Source organism: Scyliorhinus canicula, chromosome 4 (genome assembly GCF_902713615.1).
Source record: "Scyliorhinus canicula chromosome 4, sScyCan1.1, whole genome shotgun sequence".
NCBI lineage: Eukaryota > Metazoa > Chordata > Chondrichthyes > Carcharhiniformes > Scyliorhinidae > Scyliorhinus > Scyliorhinus canicula.
Genome location: NC_052149.1, coordinates 208,482,205 through 208,502,512, shown reverse-complemented (window position 1 = coordinate 208,502,512; position 20,308 = coordinate 208,482,205). Strand labels below are relative to the sequence as shown.

Genomic DNA, 20,308 nt, shown 5'->3' with positions numbered 1-20,308 from the left:
ATCGGGCTGCATCACAGCCTGGTATGGCAACTGCTCAGCCCAGGGCCGCAAGAAACTTCAGAGAGTCGTGAATACCGCCCAGTCCATCTCACGAACCTGCCTCCCATCCATGGACTCCATCTACACCTCCCGCTGCCGGGGGAAAGCGGGCAGCATAATCAAGGATCCCTCCCACCCGGCTTACTCCTCCAACTTCTTCCATCGGGCAGGAGATACAGAAGTCTGAGAACACGCACGAACAGACTCAAAAACAGCTTCTTACCCACTGTCACCAGACTCCTAAATGACCCTCTTATTGACTGACCTCATTAACACTACACCCTGTATGCTTCAACCGATGCCAATGCTTATGTAGTTACATTGTATATCTTGTGTTGCCCTATTATGTATTCTCATGTATTTTCTTGTATTTTCTTGAATTTTGTTTAATTCCCTTTTCTTCCATGTACTGAATGATCTGTTGAGCTGCTTGCAGAAAAATACTTTTCACTGTACCTCGGTACACGTGACAATAAACAAATCCAATCCAATCCACCTGGCCCTCTGCAACCCACCCCGCTGCTGCAGCCGGCGCTGCCGCAGCTGCTCTGAGCCGCCTGCGGCAACGCATCCAAAGGGCCACCTACAGGGCAGCGGCTCCCACCACGGCGGCAAACATCGCTGGCTGGTGCTCAAACTTGACGATCTGCAGGGGGGGGGGGGGGGGTAGATACAACATGTTTAACGATGGCGCATTGACACCTCAACAGCTAGGCGCCATGGTATACATGTGTGCCCCGGTTGGATGGTGTCACACAGACACGCAGGCACCATGACCCCTGCCCACAGTATCCGTTCACCGCCCAGTTTTGCCCGTCCCTCCTCATTGTGCCACTGTGGGCTGGCCATGCCCTCACAGGGGCTGGCATGTGTGTCGCCTTGACCCTTCCCAGAGATGGTCTCCGTCAGCTGGACGTTGCGGCACCTCTGGGGAGGGGGGGGGGGGGGGGGGGTCTGGGCGCACCCAAGGTCAAGGCATGTTGCCGCGCGGGATGGCAGCGCCAGTGGCCTTTGCCCATCAGCATGACCTCAACTTGTGGGCTTGGCTTTGCCACTGCCCTGCCACGGCAGGCTGGCTGGCATGTTGCTCCAGCGGAAACCGCCCCCCCCCCCCCCCGAATATGAAGACCCCTAGCCCCGAACCCCCCCTCCCTCCGAGCATGGTTGGCACCCTTACCCCCCCCACCCCTCCTTCACCAGCCCCGGAACATGGAGGTCCACTGCCCCTGCCCCCTCCCCCCGAGCATGATGGCACCCTTCCCCCCCACCACCCCCCTCCAAACCCCCCCGGAGCATGGCTGCACCCTTCCCCCACCCTCCTCCCCACCCCCGGGCATGGCTGCACCCTTCCCCACACTCTCGTCCCCACCCCTGAGCGTGGTGGCACCCTCCCCCCCCCCCACAACCCCCCTCCTACCCCCCCCCCCCCGAGCATGGCTGCAGCCTTCTCGCCCCCCCACTCCCCCTCCCCCGCCCGAGCATGGCGGCACCCTTCCCCCCCACCCCACTCCTTCACCCCGCCCCCCCGAGCATGGTGGCACCCTTCCCCAAACTCCCCCCCCCCCCCCCCCCCCCCCCCCCCCCCGCCAGCCCCGGCCGTGGACGCCACGACATACTGCTGCCGGGAACGCCTGCCAGACAACACCTCCTCCCCGCATCGTCAGCCAGCACGACTGGCTGACAATTTTATTTTGCAGTTGTGAACCGCGACGGCGTGACCTGGGGGGGCCCGGGAATTGCTGAACACCGAACACCGAACTCGATGAAGCCGTTCTCGCCGGTTGGGAGAATGGCGGAACGGCATCGGACCTGTGTCGAGCGAAAATCCGGCGGGAACGGCGATTCTCCCAAACTGCGCGGCATGGGAGAATCCCGCCTGTTAACGTTTGGAGATATAATTAGATGGATTTCAAACCATGGGATGCTCTCAACAAACGTCAGCAATATTTCCTAAATTTAAATATGTAAATGAGTCAGCTATTTATTTTATTTCTGTTTGTGAGGCCTTACTGTGTACAGACTAGCTGCGGTATAAAAGCAACTGAGTTTCAAAAGCGCTCCATTTATGAGATGCTTTGTGAAATCCTGAGAAGTAATGAAAGTTGCTATATAGGGTTAGGTGGATTGGCCATGCTAAATTGCCCGTAGTGTAAGGTTAATGGGGGGATTGTTGGGTTACGGGTATGTGGGTTACGTGGGTTTAAGTGGGGTGATCATGGCTCGGCACAACATTGAGGGCCGAAGGGCCTGTTCTGTGCTGTACTGTTCTATGTTCTATGTTCTATGTTCTATAAATGCAAGGTCTTTTTTTTTCCCGTTTTCATCAATTTTTATAAAAGGTGGCACACTGCGGCTGGTTACTGCCACTGGGGAAAGCCCACCTGATTTGTTTTGAATTGAACCATGTTGAGTGTGGAAAGCCTAACCTCCTGCCAGTAAATGGATCTTTTGAAAAGGACTTTAAAGCTTTCAATGTCCATGATGGCAGAACCATATCAAAGTGAAAGGGATCAATTCAAATTAGAGTGCACATTACATCTCGGAATATTACTGCATAACCACAATTACGCATTCAAAAAAGAAGTATCTTATTGCTTGTGAAGTACTTTGTGATATTATGGAGTAGTGAGTAGCTACATAGATGCGCAGTAAGAAGTCTTACAACACCAGGTAAAAGTCCAACAGGTTTGTTTCAAACACTAGCTTTCGGAGCACTGCTCCTTCCTCAGGTGAATGAAACAAACCTGTTGGACTTTAACCTGGTGTTGTAAGACTTCTTACTGTGCTCACCCCAGTCCAACGCCGGCATCTCCACATCATACATAGATGCAAACACTCTTTCTTTTGTGGAGAAAATTTATGATTGCAAGAATGGAAATGTAACTACTAAAAATTGAGCATTGTGTTTTGATTGCCAGTTCTAGGTAATTGAGTAATTTTTTAAAATTCATTTATTTTATCATGAAAGGTGCAACAGGTATCGAGGACCGACTGCAGGTTGGTGTACCGGACACAATTGAAGCCCTTCGTGAGGCTGGCGTATTGATTTGGATCCTAACTGGAGATAAACAGGAAACTGCTGTGAATATCGCCTCTGCATGTAAACTTCTGACTTCAAAGGACGTTGTCTTCACTCTAAATTGTAAAAACCAGGTGAGTGTGGAGAATAATTGCATTCTTGCCACAAAACCGAATGATCAAATTTCGTCATACATTGAAGTGACGCAGCAACTTTTATTTAGCTGTTGTTCTCCATCAGGCGCCCTTTGTACATACATATTAACTTCTTAAATTTGTTCTGTATAAGCAGTATGTGAGGAGGCAATAACAAGGACATCCCAATGATCCCATAATCACTATTAAGAATGTTGGTGGAATTTACAGAGGGGGCTATCATGTAATTCTCAAAATAGCCAACTTCGTCCAAAGCCAAAGTATCTGAAGTGAACCAAATTTACATATTTACAAAATCCACAGTCACCCATATAAGCCATTTCATGTTCACTGTTTAACCTGATGCTCATCATTGTGCAAGGGGTTTACATTTTACGACGGGAATGTTTCATGCCGTAGCAGGATGTTATTGAAAAGGGCAGCAGCGAGCAACGGTACCTCACAAACTTAAATCTGATAGTCCCTGCAAGCACAAAGAGATTGAGAAAAAATTGCAGTGGGATACTGATGGGCAAGTCACAGCATCCAGCAGTAATCAATGGTTAGCTCAATTTTTCAAAGCTACTTTTAGTGCACAAATTATCTTTCTATCACTCCACCTCCCACTGCTTGGTGGGATTTGCTTCTATGGGCACTACATACCTCCTGATAACAAAGCATTCTGTACACTTGATCCCGGTTCATCAATTTTTGCAAGTGTATGAAATATGAAAGTCAAGGCTGTTGCTGTCCTGACCTGAGAGTTACAAATGTACACCATGCCCTCAAGCATGAGATCTGGCTACTTTTCCCAATCTTAATTCAGGCGCTGATGTTAATGATATTTTCGCCAACCTGATAGTGGATAAATTAACCTGAACTAAATATCTTTCTGCCCTTTTTAGGTCAGATATTCACTGACCTGAACCTAAATAGGGCCTAATTTTCATTTCATTTCTGTCTAGAAGGGAGGCATTAAGTAAGCTGAGCTCAGGAAAATCTGACCCGCACAGGTTCACGGCTCACAAACTGCCCACCCGACCCATGTGTCACTTCAGATCCCATTACAGCGCAGAAACAGCCCTTTAGTCCATCACATCTGCGCCAGTCAAAAACAACCACCTCTATATTCTAATCCCATTTTTCAGCACTTAGCTCTTTGCTGCGGCTTCACAAGCGAGTTTAGAGTTTTGCAAGCACGGGCTTGTTGGGCACGGTCTGTACCTTGCCAATTGCAAACAGTGGAAGGGTCATGCTGTTTGTTATGAAATCCCAGGCTTTGAGACATATGACCGACATATATCACACTGAAATACATATACCACATTGCTTATTTGTGGGATAAGCAGAATGTCTTTTTGACTTTTCAGCAGCATCTTCTTTGCGGCGAATAATGCTTGTGTTGTTACTGTATAATAGCAGTATGAACAGCTAGCTTCACCTGTTTCTCAATTTTCAGCTAAACAAAATAAGTGATAGCCATTCACTGGCATTACTCGGGGTAATGCCTTGCCCAATCAGAGTCAAGCTGCCTGGTTTAAATTTTCAAACAAAATGTTTGGCAGTTAACTGTCAGTCACCATTAACTTGTGAATTCTCCATGGCAATGTTTCTACCAATCAGAGTCCACTTGCCAATCAAACAATACTGTAGTCTCATAGAGTATTAAGTTGTTGTTTCCACTGATATTGGTATTCTTGAGATTGTACTGAAGAGTGAAAGATTAAAGTGGCAAAGTGTCTTTTTCTGCAATACTCAATTTCTGTATGACCCAACAACAAATTGTCATTCATTCTCAGATGAATGGGACATCTTCTGTATTGAAACCGCCCAGCACTTGAAACTCAGCCAAGCATTGATAATGGCCATAGCAATCCAAACAATAAATGATTCTCTGAGAAGACAAGAACAAAAGGTGTTAATTTAAATTTCACAGCAGATTTCCTGTCAATCAATGGAGATTTGTTTTGTCAAGTGTATATATTTTCAAATGTCAAAACCATTTTATTGTCAGTAGTAAAGATTTAATGGGCTCCCTAACCTCTCACTGCCAGCCAAAAATGGTATCCATGAAGAAATCCAATTTTAATCCCCCATTTAACTTGGTGAACCTGCAAGGACAAGTCCCACTACACATTCTGGAACTACAAAAAGCCCAGAGTGTCGGGAAAGCAGAGGAAAATCGAATTTCCTCCAAATAAAAAATGATATGTGGCCATTCGTACACTGAGATATGCCTCCATATCCAGAAGAAAATTCAGTCAAGGGACTTTAAAAATGTGTTTAATAAAGTACCATATAATAGAATTGGAAGCAAAATTGAAGCCCACGAAACTAAAGGGCAGTAACTATATACTTACACAAATAGTACCGGGACAGATAGCAGAGAGTTGGAGTAGTATACAGTACAACTGATGGAGATCCAGCCCGCCAGCTACAGCCAGTAGAGAGTCCCATGTTGCATTCTTTAAGGAATGCCCATTGCATTAAGTGCCAATCAAGCACTTAAGTGAACATTGGTGGGTCTTCTACTCGGTATCAAGGATCCTGAAACAGAAATGTTGTACCTCCAAGAGCAGCCACACATTCAGAAGCCAGCAGCTATGGCGTCACAGGCAGCATCAAGAGGATTGGTGGCTGCTGCCAGTAGTACACCCACCAGAGGGATCCCAGACCAAAAGTGAGTGAAAGTGGGATATGGGTCTTCGGGAAGAGGTTGCTGGTTTGGCAGTGGGTAAGGGTTTCAGCAGCAAGGGAAGAAGGCTGGCTTTCAGTCATCCTCTCCCAATGCTGGGACCCTCGATTTTTTAACATTGATTTATGGGATATGGGCATCGCTGGCCAAGCCAGCATTTATTGCCCATCCCTCAATGCCCTTAAGGAGGTTGCTTTCTTGAACCGTTGAAGTCCCTGAGGTGTAGGTACACACACAGTGCTCTAAGGGAGGGAATTCCAGGATTTTGACCCAGTGACAGTGAAAGAACAGCGATATATTTCCAAGTCAGGGTGGTGAGTGACTTGGAGAGGAACCTCCAGATGGTGGTGTTCCAGGTAATTGCTGCTTTTGTCCTTCTAGATGGTAGTGGCTGTGAGTTTAGAAGGTGCTGACTAAGGAACTTTGGTGAGCTTCTGCAGTGCACTTTGTAGATGGTACACACAGCTGATATTGCTGGTCGGTGGTGGAGGGTACGGGTGTTTGTGGAAAGGGTAGCGATCAAGGGGTTGTTTTGTCCTGGATGGTGTTGTTGGAGCTGCAGTCATTTAGGCAAATGGAAAGTATTCCATTACACTCCTGCCTTTTGACTTGTCGATAGTGGACAGGCTTTGGGGGAAGTCAAGAGGTGAGTTACTTGCTGCAGGATGCCTCGCATTTGACCTTCTCTGGTAGCCACAGATTTTAAAATGCTAGTCCAGTTCAATTTCTGGTCAGTGCTAACCCCAAGGTATTGCTAGTGGGGAATTCAGTGATGGTAATGCCATTGAATGTCAAAGGGCAATGGTAAGATTCTGTCTTGTTGGAGATGGTCACTGCCTGGCATTTGTGTGACACAAATGTTGCTTGCCACTTGTCAGCCCAAACCTGGATATTGTCCAGGTCTTGCTGCATTTGGACATGAACTGCTTCAGTATCTGAGGAGTCGTGAATGGTGCTGAATATTATACAGTGCCTTACAAACATCCCCACTTCTGACCTTATGATGGAAGGAAGAGCATTGATGAAGAAGCTGAAGCTGGTTGGGCCTTGAGGAGCTGAAGATGGTTGGGCATGAGGAGCTCCTGCAGTGATATCCTGGAGCTGAGATGATCGACCTCCAACCATCACAACCACCTTCCTTTGCACCAGGTATGACGCCAATCAATGGAGAGTTTTCCCCATGATTCCCATTGACTCAGTTTTGCGAGGGCTCCTTGGTGACATACTCAGTCAAATGCTGCCATGATGTCAAGGGCAGTCACTCTCACCTCCACATCAGCTTACTGTCAATGTTTCAATCAAGGCTGTAATGAGATCAGAAGCTGAACAACCCTGGCGGAACATAAACTGAGTGCCGCTTGATAGTACTATTGATAACCCCTTCCATTATTTTTCTGAAGTAGACAGATGGGATGGTAATTGACCTGGTTGGATCTGTCCTGTTTTTGTTGTCTAGCACATAGCTGGGATATTTTCCACATTTCCGCATAGATGCCAGTGTTGTATGTGTACTGGAACAACTTGTCTAGGGGTACGTCAGGTTCTGGAGCACAAGTCTTCAGGACTATTGCTGGAATATCATCAGGGCCCATAGCATTTTTAGTATCCAGTGCATTCAGCTGATAGCACCTGGTGCGAATCGAATATGGCTGAAGACTGATATCTGTGATGCTGGGCTGAAGATTATTGCAAATGCGTCAGCCTTATCTTTTGCACAGATGTACTGGGCTCCTTGATCATTGAGGATGAGGACATTTGTGGAGCCTCCTCCTCCAGTGAGTTGTTTAATTGTCCACCACCATTCACAGTTGGATGTGGCAGGACTGCAGAGCTTAGATCGGATGTGTTGGTTATTAGCTCTGTCTATTACCTGCTGTTTATGCTGTTTGGCACACAAGTGGTCCTGTGATCCAGCTTCACCAGGTTCACACCTGATGGGGAGAGATTCTCCGCTGCCCACCGCTGGTAGCGGAGTCCCTGCTGCAGTCGAGAATCCCAGGGGGGAAAATGAGATCAGCACCCATGCCAATCGGTTTCGTGACCCTCTGGTCCCCGCTGGCAACATTGAGATTCGCTCTCCGTGGCAGCGGGAGGATGTAAATAGTGCAACATGACCAATTTGAATCCTATTAATGGGCTGGGACACCAGCTTCTCCATGCCTCGGTGATACTCCAGCCTTCTGGGCTGGGATTCACATCGGTGTTGATTGTTGCAACTATTTCCCAGCGTGGCCCTGACGCGGTGGACCAAAGCGTTTAAGGCAGTTGCCCCAAAGTCCATTGAAAGGTCCCCCCCGCCACACACAATGCATTCCTGCCCACCACAGAGCTCCCACCCGATCAAAGGCTTGCAATCAGACCCCCAATCAAAAACACCCTATAGAGACCCCCATTAGACCCCCCCATCAGAGACCATCCTGATATCAGGGAGCCCGCCCATAACAGAAACCCCCCCAATACCAGAGAACCGCCCATTTCAGAGAACCCAACCCACCAGAGGCCCATCCATATCAAAGACACCTGTCCAAAGGCCCCCATATCAGAGACCTCCCCCATATCAGAGACCTCCCCCATATTAAAGACCCCCCATATTAGAGACCCTCGCATATTAGAGACCCCCCATAAGGGCAGCACGGTAGTATTGTGGCATTGTAGCATTGTGGATAGCACAATGGCTTCACAGCTCCAGGGTCCCAGGTTCGATTCCGGCTTGGGTCACCGTCTGTGCGGAGTCTGCACATCCTACCCGTGTGTGTATGGGTTTCCTCCGGGTGCTCCGGTTTCCTCCCACAGTCCAAAGATGTGCAGGTTAGGTGGATTGGCCATGATAAATTGCCCTTAGTGTCCAAAATTGCCCTTAGTGTTGGGTGGGGATACTGGGTTATTGGGATAGGGGTAGGTGTTGACCTTGGGTAGTGTGCTCTTTCCAAGAGCCGGTGCAGACTCGATGGGCCTCATGGCCTCATTCTGCACTGTAAATTCTTTGTAAATCTGAGACCCCCACCATATCTGAGACCCCCATATCTGAAACCCCCCAGATCAGAGACCCCCCAATATCAAGAGACCCCCCCATATCCGAAACCCCCCCATATCTGAGACCCCCTCCATATCCAAAACCCCCCAACACCCAAGACCCCTGAATACCCAAGACCCCCCCAATATCAGAGATCCCTCCATATCAGTGACCCCCCCCCCCCCATAATAGAAACACCCTCGCCCCCAGTCAGCCCTGCATGGAGGCTATGCCTGCCTCGGACAGATGTCTTCTTCTAGTTAGCACTGCTGCTTCACAGCATCAGGGACCCGGGTTTGATTCCGACCTTGAGTCACTGTCAATGTGGAGTTTGCACTTTATCCCATGTCTACATGGGTTTCTTTCGGGTAATCCTGTTTGATCTTACAGTCCAAAGGTTTGTGGATTGGCCACGCTAAATTGCCCCTTAGTCTCCAAAGGTTAGGTGGGGTTACAGGGATAGGGTGGAGGAGTAGGCCTAGTTAGTGCACGGTTAGAGGGTCAATGCAGACGCGGTGAGCTAAATATCATTCTTCTATTCTGGAGGGATTCTATGTCTAGAAAGCAGCAGCTGTTACTTCATAGAAAGCCAAAACCAAATCACAAGACTTAACCATCTCAGATACTTTGATCTACAAGTCTTCTATTCATTTCAAAGAGAAATAGGCTGTAATTGACAGTTTTCACATAGCCAGATGTCTGGATTGTTTATTTTAAATTTCCCTTCACTCTTTATTGCATTTAGGTAGCCTGGTAGGAACCTAATTGCAATCTTTATAAACATCTAGCTATGATTGACTGCTCCTGACCACGTCAAAAGCAATTAAGTGTTTTCTGCTGAGAAAAAAAGGAAGTTGACACATTTAACCTCTCGATGTTTATGAGGGGGCGGGGAGGTAACCCAGAAATTCCCATGGCGGGGGGGGGGGGGGGGAGGATGTCCCTACTTGTCAGTGGGGGAGGAGACAAGATTTGTATTGTGGGAGGCACGCTACCGGCCAGGCTGGTCAAAATGACGGCCCAATACGAAATTCGAAATGGAATCCCTTTTGACTCCCTCCGCGTATAAATCTACATGGCTGGGGACAGTGAACCATTTGTGGCCGCCGCTTTGAGCGTCAGCTCAAACTACAAGCAATTCAGCTCTGGCGGGAGAACATAGTCTCCTAAACAGAGAATCTAGCCCCCTATTTAGGTATACCTGGTGCTGCTCCTAGAGTGCCCCCTGCATTCTTCAATGAACAAGGTTGATCCCATGGCTTGGTGGTAATGTGGGGGATATGCTGGGCTATGAGGTTATAAATTGTAATTGAGTACAATTTTGCTGCTGCTGATAGCCCACAGCGCCTCATGGATGCCCAGTCTTGAGTTGCTAGACCTGTTCAAAGTCTATCCAATTTAGCATGGTATTAGTGCCACATGACACGATAGACGGTTTCTACAATGTGAAGATGGGACTTGGTCTCCAACAAGGCCTGTGCGGTGGTCACTTCTTCCGATACTGTCATAGACAGATGCACCTGTGGCAGGCAGGTTAATGAGGATGAGGTCAAGTGTGATTTTCCCTCTTGATTGTTCCCTCACCACCAGTCACAGTCCCAGTCTAGCAGTTATGTCCATTCAAGATTCGGCCAGCTGGATCAATAGTAGTCTACAAAGCCATTCTTGGTGATGGACATTGACATCCCGACCCAGAGTACATTCCGTGCCCTTTCCACCCTCACTACTTCCTCCAAATGATGTTCAACATGGAGCAGTACTGATTCATCATCTGACGGGGATGCAGTACTGGGCGATCAGCAGGAGATTTCCTTGCCCGTGATTGACCTGGTGCCGTGAGACTTCATGGGGTTCAGAGTCGATGTTAAGGCCTCCCAGAGCAACGCTCTCCTGACTGTATACTACTGTGCCACCACCTCTGCTGGGTATGTCCTGCCCTTCTGGCAGGAATGGTGATGGTGGTGATTGGGACATTATCTGTAAGGTATGCGTTCTAACCCGACCGGAGGCCAAGTTTTGATAAGTATAATAAATAGTCATCACTTCCGAGTGGTTGCTTGCCTGGGGCCTTACAGTATGAATCTGTGAATGTTCCTCTATCAGGCTGTGGCTTGATCAGTTTGTGAGATACCTCTCCCAATTTTGGCACAAGGCCCCAGATGTTATTATTGAGGACTTTGCAGGGTCGACTGTTCCTTTGAACAAGGGGCACCCTCATCATGGAGCCTGCAAACAAACCTGACAGGGTTTGCTTTCTGAGTATGCTGCATGGCAAGCCCTCTGGCCACCGCTAGTTGGAAGAGCGGTAAGGTCATCAACAAGTCTTCCCTGCCTGAACTCGATCATGATGTGCAGATGCCGGCGTTGGACTGGGATGAGCACAGTAAGAAGTCTTACAACACCAGGTTAAAGTCCAACAGGTTTGTTTCAAACACGAGCCTTCGGAGCGCAGCTCCTTCCTCAGGTGAAGGAGGGAGGAAGGAGAAACCTGAGGAAGGAGCTGCGCTCCGAAAGCTCGTGTTTGAAACAAACCTGTTGGACTTTAACCTGGTGTTGTAAGACTTCTTACTGGACTCGATCATGGAAGAGGTGAGAATGTGGAGAGGTCCCAGTCATTTATATAACCTCCCCCCTCCTGGTACCTGGGATCAAAGGCTTCAGTTATGTGGAGTGGCTGGTGACACTTGAGCTCCTCCCTTTACAGCAGAGAAAGTGAAAGGGAAGTTTATACAAATGTTCAAAATCTTGAGTTTCAATATAAGTTAAGGAGAAACCTTTTCCAGTAACCTAAAGCTGGGTAATCATAGGATGCACATTCAAGGCGATGAACAAAAGAACCAGAAGAAACCTGAGGAAATGATGGATGGGATTTTCCAGTCCTTCCCGCCAGCAAGTTCTTCTGGTGCTGCCAAAGGTGACGCACCCCCACCCCACCACGTGGCAGGTTCCCCGGTGATGGGATGGGCAACACATACAAAATGACGTAGACTTCGGCGTAACCGGGAGATCTCGCCAACGTCTCTGCTGCCAGCAAACATGTCACAGGATGCTGGGAATATCCTGACCAATGTTTTTAGAGACTTGTTATGCACCACCAAAAATAATGGTTGAAGCAGATTCAGTAGTAACTTTCCAATGGGAACTAGATAAATACTTAAATAGGAAACATACGTAAGGCCAATGGGAAAGAGTAGATAAAGGGGTCTAATGCGATAGTGCCTTTAATGAGTTGATATATGCACAAGAGACCAAATTACCTCCCTCTGTGCTTTATTGTTGTGATTCTGTGATTAGCAATCTCCCTTATACTTCTTGGGTAGGGTGTGAGAGACGAGCTAGATTTGGCTTTAGTCCCAGATTTTCCCACGTTTTTCTTTCACAATTTTATGCACTCCATGGGACAAGACTCATATTACCGGTAAAAAATGTGACAGGATCAAAATTATTGCAGAATGTTATTAAATAAAATTTAGCCATTTCCCACACAAAATATTGAACAAAATTGTGTTAATCAAAGCTTAATATGGTTTCATTTTGGTCTCTGCTTTTGTTCTCTTCTAACTTCCTGTAATTTCCATATAACTTCATTATCCCAACCATCTGTGGCCCTTTATTTACACTGCAGCTGTTTTCCCTACATCATTCTTCAGAATCTTTACAAGTTCAAATTGCTTAAAATATCCAGTATAATTGAGTTTTGGCTCAATGTTAACAAACAAGATGATTTGTTCTCCCGTTCTCACAAGACGTCAATGGCAAAGATGTTAACTGGATGCCCTTTAATACAATCCAATATCAAACTGCACAAATATTCTCCCCGTTTCTTCAGGTTTCAAAATTCAGAGCACCAACAAAAACATTTAACCAACCAGGTTTTACTTTATCATAAACTTCAGTTTGAAGCATGTGGACAGTGATTTTTGAGTTGTCGGCTTTTGTGAGTGTTTCATTTACATTGATCTACCATTTACCAGGTTTTCTGGGTCCAGGGGTGATTATGTTACTGAAATCTTGATGCAAAACCTTTGTCCGGGATCACAGTGGATCAGGCAGGAGTGACTTAGTGTCATAAATACCTGAGGACGCCAGTACTGTGGAAATTATTCCAAGCATATTGCGGGGCAGGGTTCAAACCACAGCAGCAACAAACAAAAGGGACCTAGATGGAATGGATTGGAAAGATCCATTTTCCATGGCGGGGGATCAAAAACCAGTGACCATAAATTTAAAATAATTGGCAGAAGTGTGAGAGGGGTATTGAAAAATGTGTTTCACCTGGAAGGTGGTTGGGGTATGGGACCACTGCCCAAAGGGTATTAGAGATATACTTGGATATGGATTTGGAAGTATCATGACCCACAGGGCTACGGACCAAAACTTGATTACTTTTTCTACTGGCACAGACATGATGGGCTGAAGGGCGTCTGCCTGTGCCATTATTCTCGATGGTTGGAATTCTCCCATGTTTTTCAAAATGTTGGTCTCGTCAAGAAATCCGGGGAGTATCGTGTCAGAGCCGATGGCAGGAAAACTCAACATCTGCACAGCCACTTCAACAATTGTTGTTTTCCACGTGATTCATGACGCACTCCTGGTGGTTTGCCTTTGATACATTCACCCTGGGGGAACTTGGGGCAGGAGAATCCCCGTGACCGGCGCGAATCGTGCCAAGCCACCCCGATGCTGGCAAGCGATTCTCTGCAAAGCGGAGTATCGGCGTCATTGGCGCTGGCATGGTTGGCGCGGTGCCGGTCGGGGGCTGCTCTACGCGGCCGGCCCGCCAATTCTCGGCCCGGGATGGGCCGAGCGGCCATCGTAAAAATGGCGAGTCCCACCGGCGCAGTCGACACCGGCGCCTTCTCTCAGCCGGCGGGAACTCAGCGTGGAAGGGGCTCCAAAGTGGCCTGGCCCGGGATTGGGGCCCACCGATCGACGGGCTGGCCTCTCTGGCTGGCAGCCTCCTTTCTTCCGTGCCGGCCCCTGTAGTCCTGCGCCATGTTGCGTCAGGAAGGAAGCCACTGCGCATGTGCGCATTGGCGCGGAGCCACTGCACATGCGCGGATCCCGAGGCGCCCATTTGACGCCGGGATCAGCAGCTGGAGTGGCATGAACCACTCCAGTGCCATGCTGGCCCGTGTTGGGGCCAGAATTGATGATCCTGAGGCCGTGTTGATGCCGTTGAGAAACGCAACGTCGTTTCTGATGGCGTCAACACTTAGCTTCAGGATCACAGAATCCCGCCCCGATCTCTGTACTCCTTTTAAGGAAGATCCCTGTCTTCCTTTAAAGAGCCTCTACAGCACTTGTTTCAAGTCTAGTTGGGACCGGCCAGACAGCACGTCATTTCATGGAAGGAGTCCTCACCGAACATCTGGATGATGTGGAGCAGAGGTGTGACATACTGTATCCGTGACCGGCCAGGCAGCAAGGCCACCAACCCATACCTGAGAGGCTGTGGCCGTGATAGTGAGTGCCAAGTCACTCCATAAGAGGACAGGGCTGCAGAGCTGAGAGAAGATAAATGACACTCTTTGTGCACCTGGGTAAATCTCTCTCCTCTTGTCTCCCATTATACCCCTTCACGCATCCATCACCACCTTTATGGTGATCTTTCTCCCAGCCACCACAAAGGTTACCAACACTTGTCATGGCGCCCAAACCAAGCACTGAGACAGTGTCACAGCCATCACCAGCACCCTCCACTCGCGCAGGACCTCACACCTCAGTGGAATGAATAGTAGGCAGGCTTCTGAGTCACTCACTGATGGGCACCTCACAGCTGAACATCCACAGCAGATCGGGGCAGGTATATTCCAGGGAACCGGCACTCGGAGGGATGCTGGATCCCAGGGACTCTGCTGAACCCCTGGTAAACAATGTGCCCTATGGGTTTGATTGTCCCAGAGCTCCTGGAACTGCAAAGGCAAACTCGCGACCATCAAGAAGAGATGGCAACATCCCTTTTCAGACTGCAAGGCCGACTGCAGGAGTCCCATCACCTTCCGTCGAGGAGATGGTACCATCAGTCCTATGCAGCATGCCTAACACAGCGAGGGCGGTGGCTGCAATAGTGTGGGTGTTGGCTGCATTGGAAACCTTGCTGCAGGATATGCACTCCAGGCCAGGGAATTTCCACTCCATGATTCAGCTCATGACTTCCATGGCTGCAGGGCTTCAACTGTATGGTGAAGGCACTAATGGGAATTTATGAATGTCAGAACAAGAGGATGGAGGGCAGGGCTTATACCTCTCACTCCAACTGCCCCATGCCATGGAAGAGCCTAGAAGCTCCGGGTACCCAAAGGGAAGAGGACAGGCAAGAGCGCAGCCTTGGGCCAACCACCCTGAAGACCCTGGGGATGTCCAGCCCGTCTGACAACCGCCTTCCTGTGAGGGACAAACGTCCAGTCCAGTGCACTGAGGAGGCAGCACTGCAACATCCGTACAGCCTGAAAGTAGTCATTGACCCTTCAAATCCAGGCCCTCATGGAGACGCCCGCCAAGGTCATATCAGGTATTACAATCCTGGACCAGATCCCGACTAGGATTGCTAGAATATCAAACAGAAACCGCAATATTTATTTAAGTTGTTAGACTGGGAGAAAAGGATGTTTGATTCCTGGAGTGACTCCATGCATAAGTAAGGATATGGTATATTAAAACAAACTTTATTGTTAACAAAGTATTAAACTAACTTTAACATCATACAAGAAATAGCTCACAATTACCAGTTAACAACTTAACAAAGAAATGTAACACTAACTTTTAACTGCTATTTTTTTAAATCTCCAATCAAGCAAAACCCGTCTCAAGTCAAAATCCACTTTTAAATACAATTAGCAAACACAGGAATATTTGCTGCATTGAGATATCTTGGAGAAACTGCTTTGAGAAAGACAGCTCCGTTAAAGAAACAGCCTCTAGATTCATGCCTGTGCCAAACTACTGTTTAACTTCCTAGAATTTGGCAGAAGCTCCTGTTCTCTTCACAGCAAAGCCTAAAACTCAAACTCAAACCTGGCTGCTTCAGCCCCTGGCTCCTCCCATTAATTACATATTCTCTCACCCATTAATTGTGTTATGACCATCTTACTAAGGCTAGCCACAACCCCTCAATTATCTGAACCCCAGGAAACCTTATTTCCTTAAACAATATCCATTATCCCCATTTAGTTAAATACTATACATGGTTAGAATGAATGAGGAACTTAGTTTTATGATGCTTTAATTGTCCCTTCTGTAGCCACAGTGTCTGCCTGTCTTTTAAGCCAGGATTTCTAAAACCCTTATTGCATTAGTCATACGTACACTAACCCAGGCTTTTAACCATTACTGCGCCAGATACAGATAATGCAATATATATCTGAAATTCCGAAATTCATCACACAGACAAGAGGGTGCGGAGGGCCGCCTCAACCTCAGCAGTGGATCCTGGGAATGCACCTAGACATTGCCCACCCAGTTTCCATCTGCCACTCTTGAAGGGCAATCCTTCAGCAGTGATATTGCCACAAGCCCAGCAAGGAGGACATGGGAAACGGAGCCTGCAAACCAGCCGCAGACTCCTTTAAACCTCGAGGCTCCCAGACATGAAGGGCCACTAAGGCCTGTGAGCAACCCCTCCCCCCAAGATGTTGAGACTGAACCCCGCCCCCACCTCCGGCCTCGAGTTGCACTTATCTGGGTCCCCTGTGTTCTCTTCGGTGCCCCCTCTGCAATTGGCACCCTGGAGGGTGATGGCGACCTAAGCGCTCACCTCCGAATCCCCCTTTGGAGGGGAGATTGTCAGGTTCCCATTTTTATAAAGCTGTTGAAAATGAAGCCACCGAATATTCAGTCAGGGGGGGGGGGGGGGGGTCCTGCCGGGTGGGAGTCTGGAGGGTGGGCTTGCTAATAAGTTCCTAATGTATTGAATCGAGGCTCCCAACCTCCTGTGGCAGGATTCTTGTTAAGCTACCGATGAGGGGTCTGGAAAATCGGAAAACCCTTCTCGCCGGAGAAAATCAGGAAACGCGACTCTCACCTTATATTTGCACCCACGTCGCCATTCTGGCTGGTGGCTAACGGGGGTTGAAATTCACCCCCAGCATTTCTAAATGGTTGCTCTTACACGGTTCTTTGGAAGTTGCAATTTGCAACTTTGTTTTCTTTGATATTGTAATTGCACCAATTCCTGGGGATGTGGTGCGTGACCTTCCAACAGCCAGGAAAGAAAGCAATCCGCTGGTTAATAAAGAGTTTTTATATTTCTGCTGAGGTTCAAGGCACCAAGGAAAGAAGATCGCCCTTGGGCCCATTAGAACCATTGTGCCACATTTAGCGTATGCAATAATGACTACATTTCAAAAGTACTTTGTTGGCGTAAAGCACTCAGGGACATCCGGAGGTTGTGAACGGCGCTACATAGATGCAAATAATTTTTTTTCAACTCTGCAGCTGAGCTTGGAACTGTTATCACCAGCAGTTTTGCAAATTAAACTAGTCTAAAACTGCCAGCAGTAACATTCTGGTTCTAATGTATGCCCACTTGTACCGAGCTTGCAAAGGACCCGCGTAAGCTCCTTTTAATTGCAGCGCACCTTTGATGTTTTATACTGTAAAATCTTTGATGTTGTGCCCTACATCAAAGTGTTTCAGTGAACATGTTGAATAAAGAGCTGAACAATAGTCCTTTGCATAACTGAACCTTTAATCAGACCAGGAGACTGCCAATGCTGGTTTGCCAGATTTAGCTCTTTCCCCTGTGAATGATCATTTTTGTAAATCAGAATTTCAATAGATAGGAGCTATGATTACGTGTATTTTACCTTCATGAGGCTTTAGATTACACATTCAATTAGTCTGCTGATATAAAATGAATCTAAAGGCTGCATTTTCTTTATTGAGATGAGCAGCTTGAGTCAGGACATTTCTGGACTCACCAGAGCCATTTCGGTAAAAAGTACCTCAAAATGCACAATTGTTTCCTTTGGAAGATAAAATAGGGGACACTGACTCCCAAAGACGGAACCTAGGCAATCACAGGTGCAGGCTAGTACCAAGGTAGGCTGGTTAGAAGCTCAGCTTGAGCTCAAGCCAAACATTCATAATGACAATGATAAGGGAAAATGTCAACAAAGAGCTCCATTGAAACTGCACAACAAAGTGCTACAATTTTTTTTCTAACCTATGCCTGCCAATCAAATTCCAGCAGCGGTGTTTTAAACTCATTCACAGTTGCAGCTTTCTTTTTAAATTTAATGAACAAACATTAAAGAACATCTCCTCATGGCAGTTATACAGACCTTTTCGCTCTTCACGATCGCTTATGTCAGCTCAATGTGTGCCTCCAGAAGTATGGATTAAGCCCATCTCGGTGAAAACACAGCACTCAGTGCGAACTGTGGCTCAGCTTTTAGCAGATTCTCCTCTGGTCATAGATTCATGGGTTCAGGAGATTTGAGCACAAATATGTGGGATAACTCAGGTGCCATAAAGAAGATCCGATGTCTCGGATCGTGTTTTCGGGATCCTTAAGGGGGAGGGGGAGCAGCCCCAAGTCGTGGTCCACATAGGTAACAGCGACATAGGTAGGAAAAGGGTTAGGGATGTAAGGCAGGAATTCAGGGAGCTAGGGTGAAAACTTAGATCTAGGACAAACAGAGTTATTATCTCTGGGTTGTTACCCATGCCACATGCTAGTGAGATGAGGAATAGGGAGAGAGCAGTTGAACACATGGCTACAGGGATGGTGCAGGAGGGAGGGTTTCAGATTCCTCGATAATTGGGGCTCATTCTGGGGTAGGTGGGACCTCTACAAACAGGATAGTCTACACCTCGACCAGAGGGGTACCAATATCCTGGGGGGGAAATTTGCGAATGCTCTTCGGGACGGTTTAAACTAGTTCTTCAGGGGATTGGGAACCTGAATTGTAGCTCCAGTATACAGGAGTTTGAGAGTAGTGAGGTCATGAGTAAGGTTTCAAAGTTGCAGGAGTGTACCGGCAGGCAGGAAGGTGGTTTAAAGTGTGTCTACTTCAATGCCAGGAGCATCCGGAATAAGGTGGGTGAACGTACGGCATGGGTTGGTACCTGGGACTTCGATGTTGTGGCCATTTCGGAGATATGGATAGAGCAGGGACAGGAATGGTTGTTGCAGGTTCCGGGGTTTAGATATTTCAGTAAGCTCAGGGAAGGTGGTAAAAGAGGGGGAGGGGTGGCATTGTTAGTGAAGGACAGTATTACGGTGGCAGAAAGGACGTTTGATGAGAACTCGTCTACTGAGGTAGTATGGGACGAGGTTAGAAACAGGAAAGGAGAGGTCACCCTGTTAGGGGTTTTCTATAGGGCTCCGAAAAGTTCCAGAGATGTAGAGGAAAGGATTGCAAAGATGATTCTGGATAGGAGCGAAAATAACAGGGTAGTTGTTATGGGGGACTTTAACTTTCCAAATATTGACTGGAAACGCTATAGTTCGAATACTTTAGATGGGTCCGTTTTTGTCCAATGTGTGCAGGAGGGTTTCCTGACACAGTATGTAGACAGACCAACGAGAGGCGAGGCCATATTGGATTTGGTACTGGGTAATGAACCAGGACAGGTGTTAGATTTGGAGGTAGGTGAGCATTTTGGTGATAGTGACCACAATTCAATTATGTTTACTTTAGTGATGGAAAGGGATAGGTATATACCGCAGGGCAAGAGTTATATCTGGGGGAAAGGTAATTATGATGCGATGAGGCAAGACTTAGGATGCATCGGATGGGGAGGGAAACTCCAGGGAAACTGCAATGGAAATGTGGAGTTTGTTCAAGAAACACCTGTCCTTGATAGGTATGTACCTGTCAGGCAGGGAGGAAGTGGTTGAGCGAGGGAACCATGGTTTACTAAAGTAGTTGAAACACTTGTCAAGAGGAAGAAGGAAGCTTATGTAAAGATGAGACGTGAAGTTTCAGTTAGGGTGCTTGAGAGTTACAAGTTAGCTAGGAAGGACCTAAGGAGAGAGCTAAGAAGAGCCAGGAGGGGACATGAGAAGTCTTTGGCATGTAGGATCAAGGATATCCCTAAAGCTTTCTATAGATATGTCAGGAATAAAAGAATGACTAGGGTAAGAGTAGGGCCAGTCAAGGACAGTAGTGGGAAGTTGTGCGTGGAGTCCGAGGAGATAGGCGAGGTGCAAAATGAATATTTTTCGTCAGTATTCACACAGGAAAAAGACAATGTTGTTGAGGAGAATACTGAGATACAGGCTACTAGACTAGAAGGGCCTGAGGTTCATAAGGAGGAGGTGTTAGCAATTCTGGAAAGTGTGAAAATAGATAAGTCCCCTGGGCCGGATGGGATTTATCCTAGGATTCTCTGGGAAGCTAGGGAGGAGATTGCTGAGCCTTTGGCTTTGATCTTTAAGTCATCTTTGTCTACAGGCATAG

At 47.5% G+C, this 20,308-nt stretch overlaps 1 protein-coding gene across 3 annotated transcripts in view; it reads left to right on the top strand.

Moving 5' to 3' along the window:
• The window catches only part of atp10b (ATPase phospholipid transporting 10B), a 428,434-nt gene that overhangs the window by 362,602 nt on the left and 45,524 nt on the right, over positions 1 to 20,308 (top strand). For all 3 annotated transcript variants that reach the window (XM_038795980.1, XM_038795982.1, XM_038795981.1), the window contains one exon: positions 3,008 to 3,192. In XM_038795980.1, the coding sequence (XP_038651908.1) occupies positions 3,008 to 3,192 (185 nt within the window). The remainder of the gene's footprint in view (positions 1 to 3,007; positions 3,193 to 20,308) is intronic.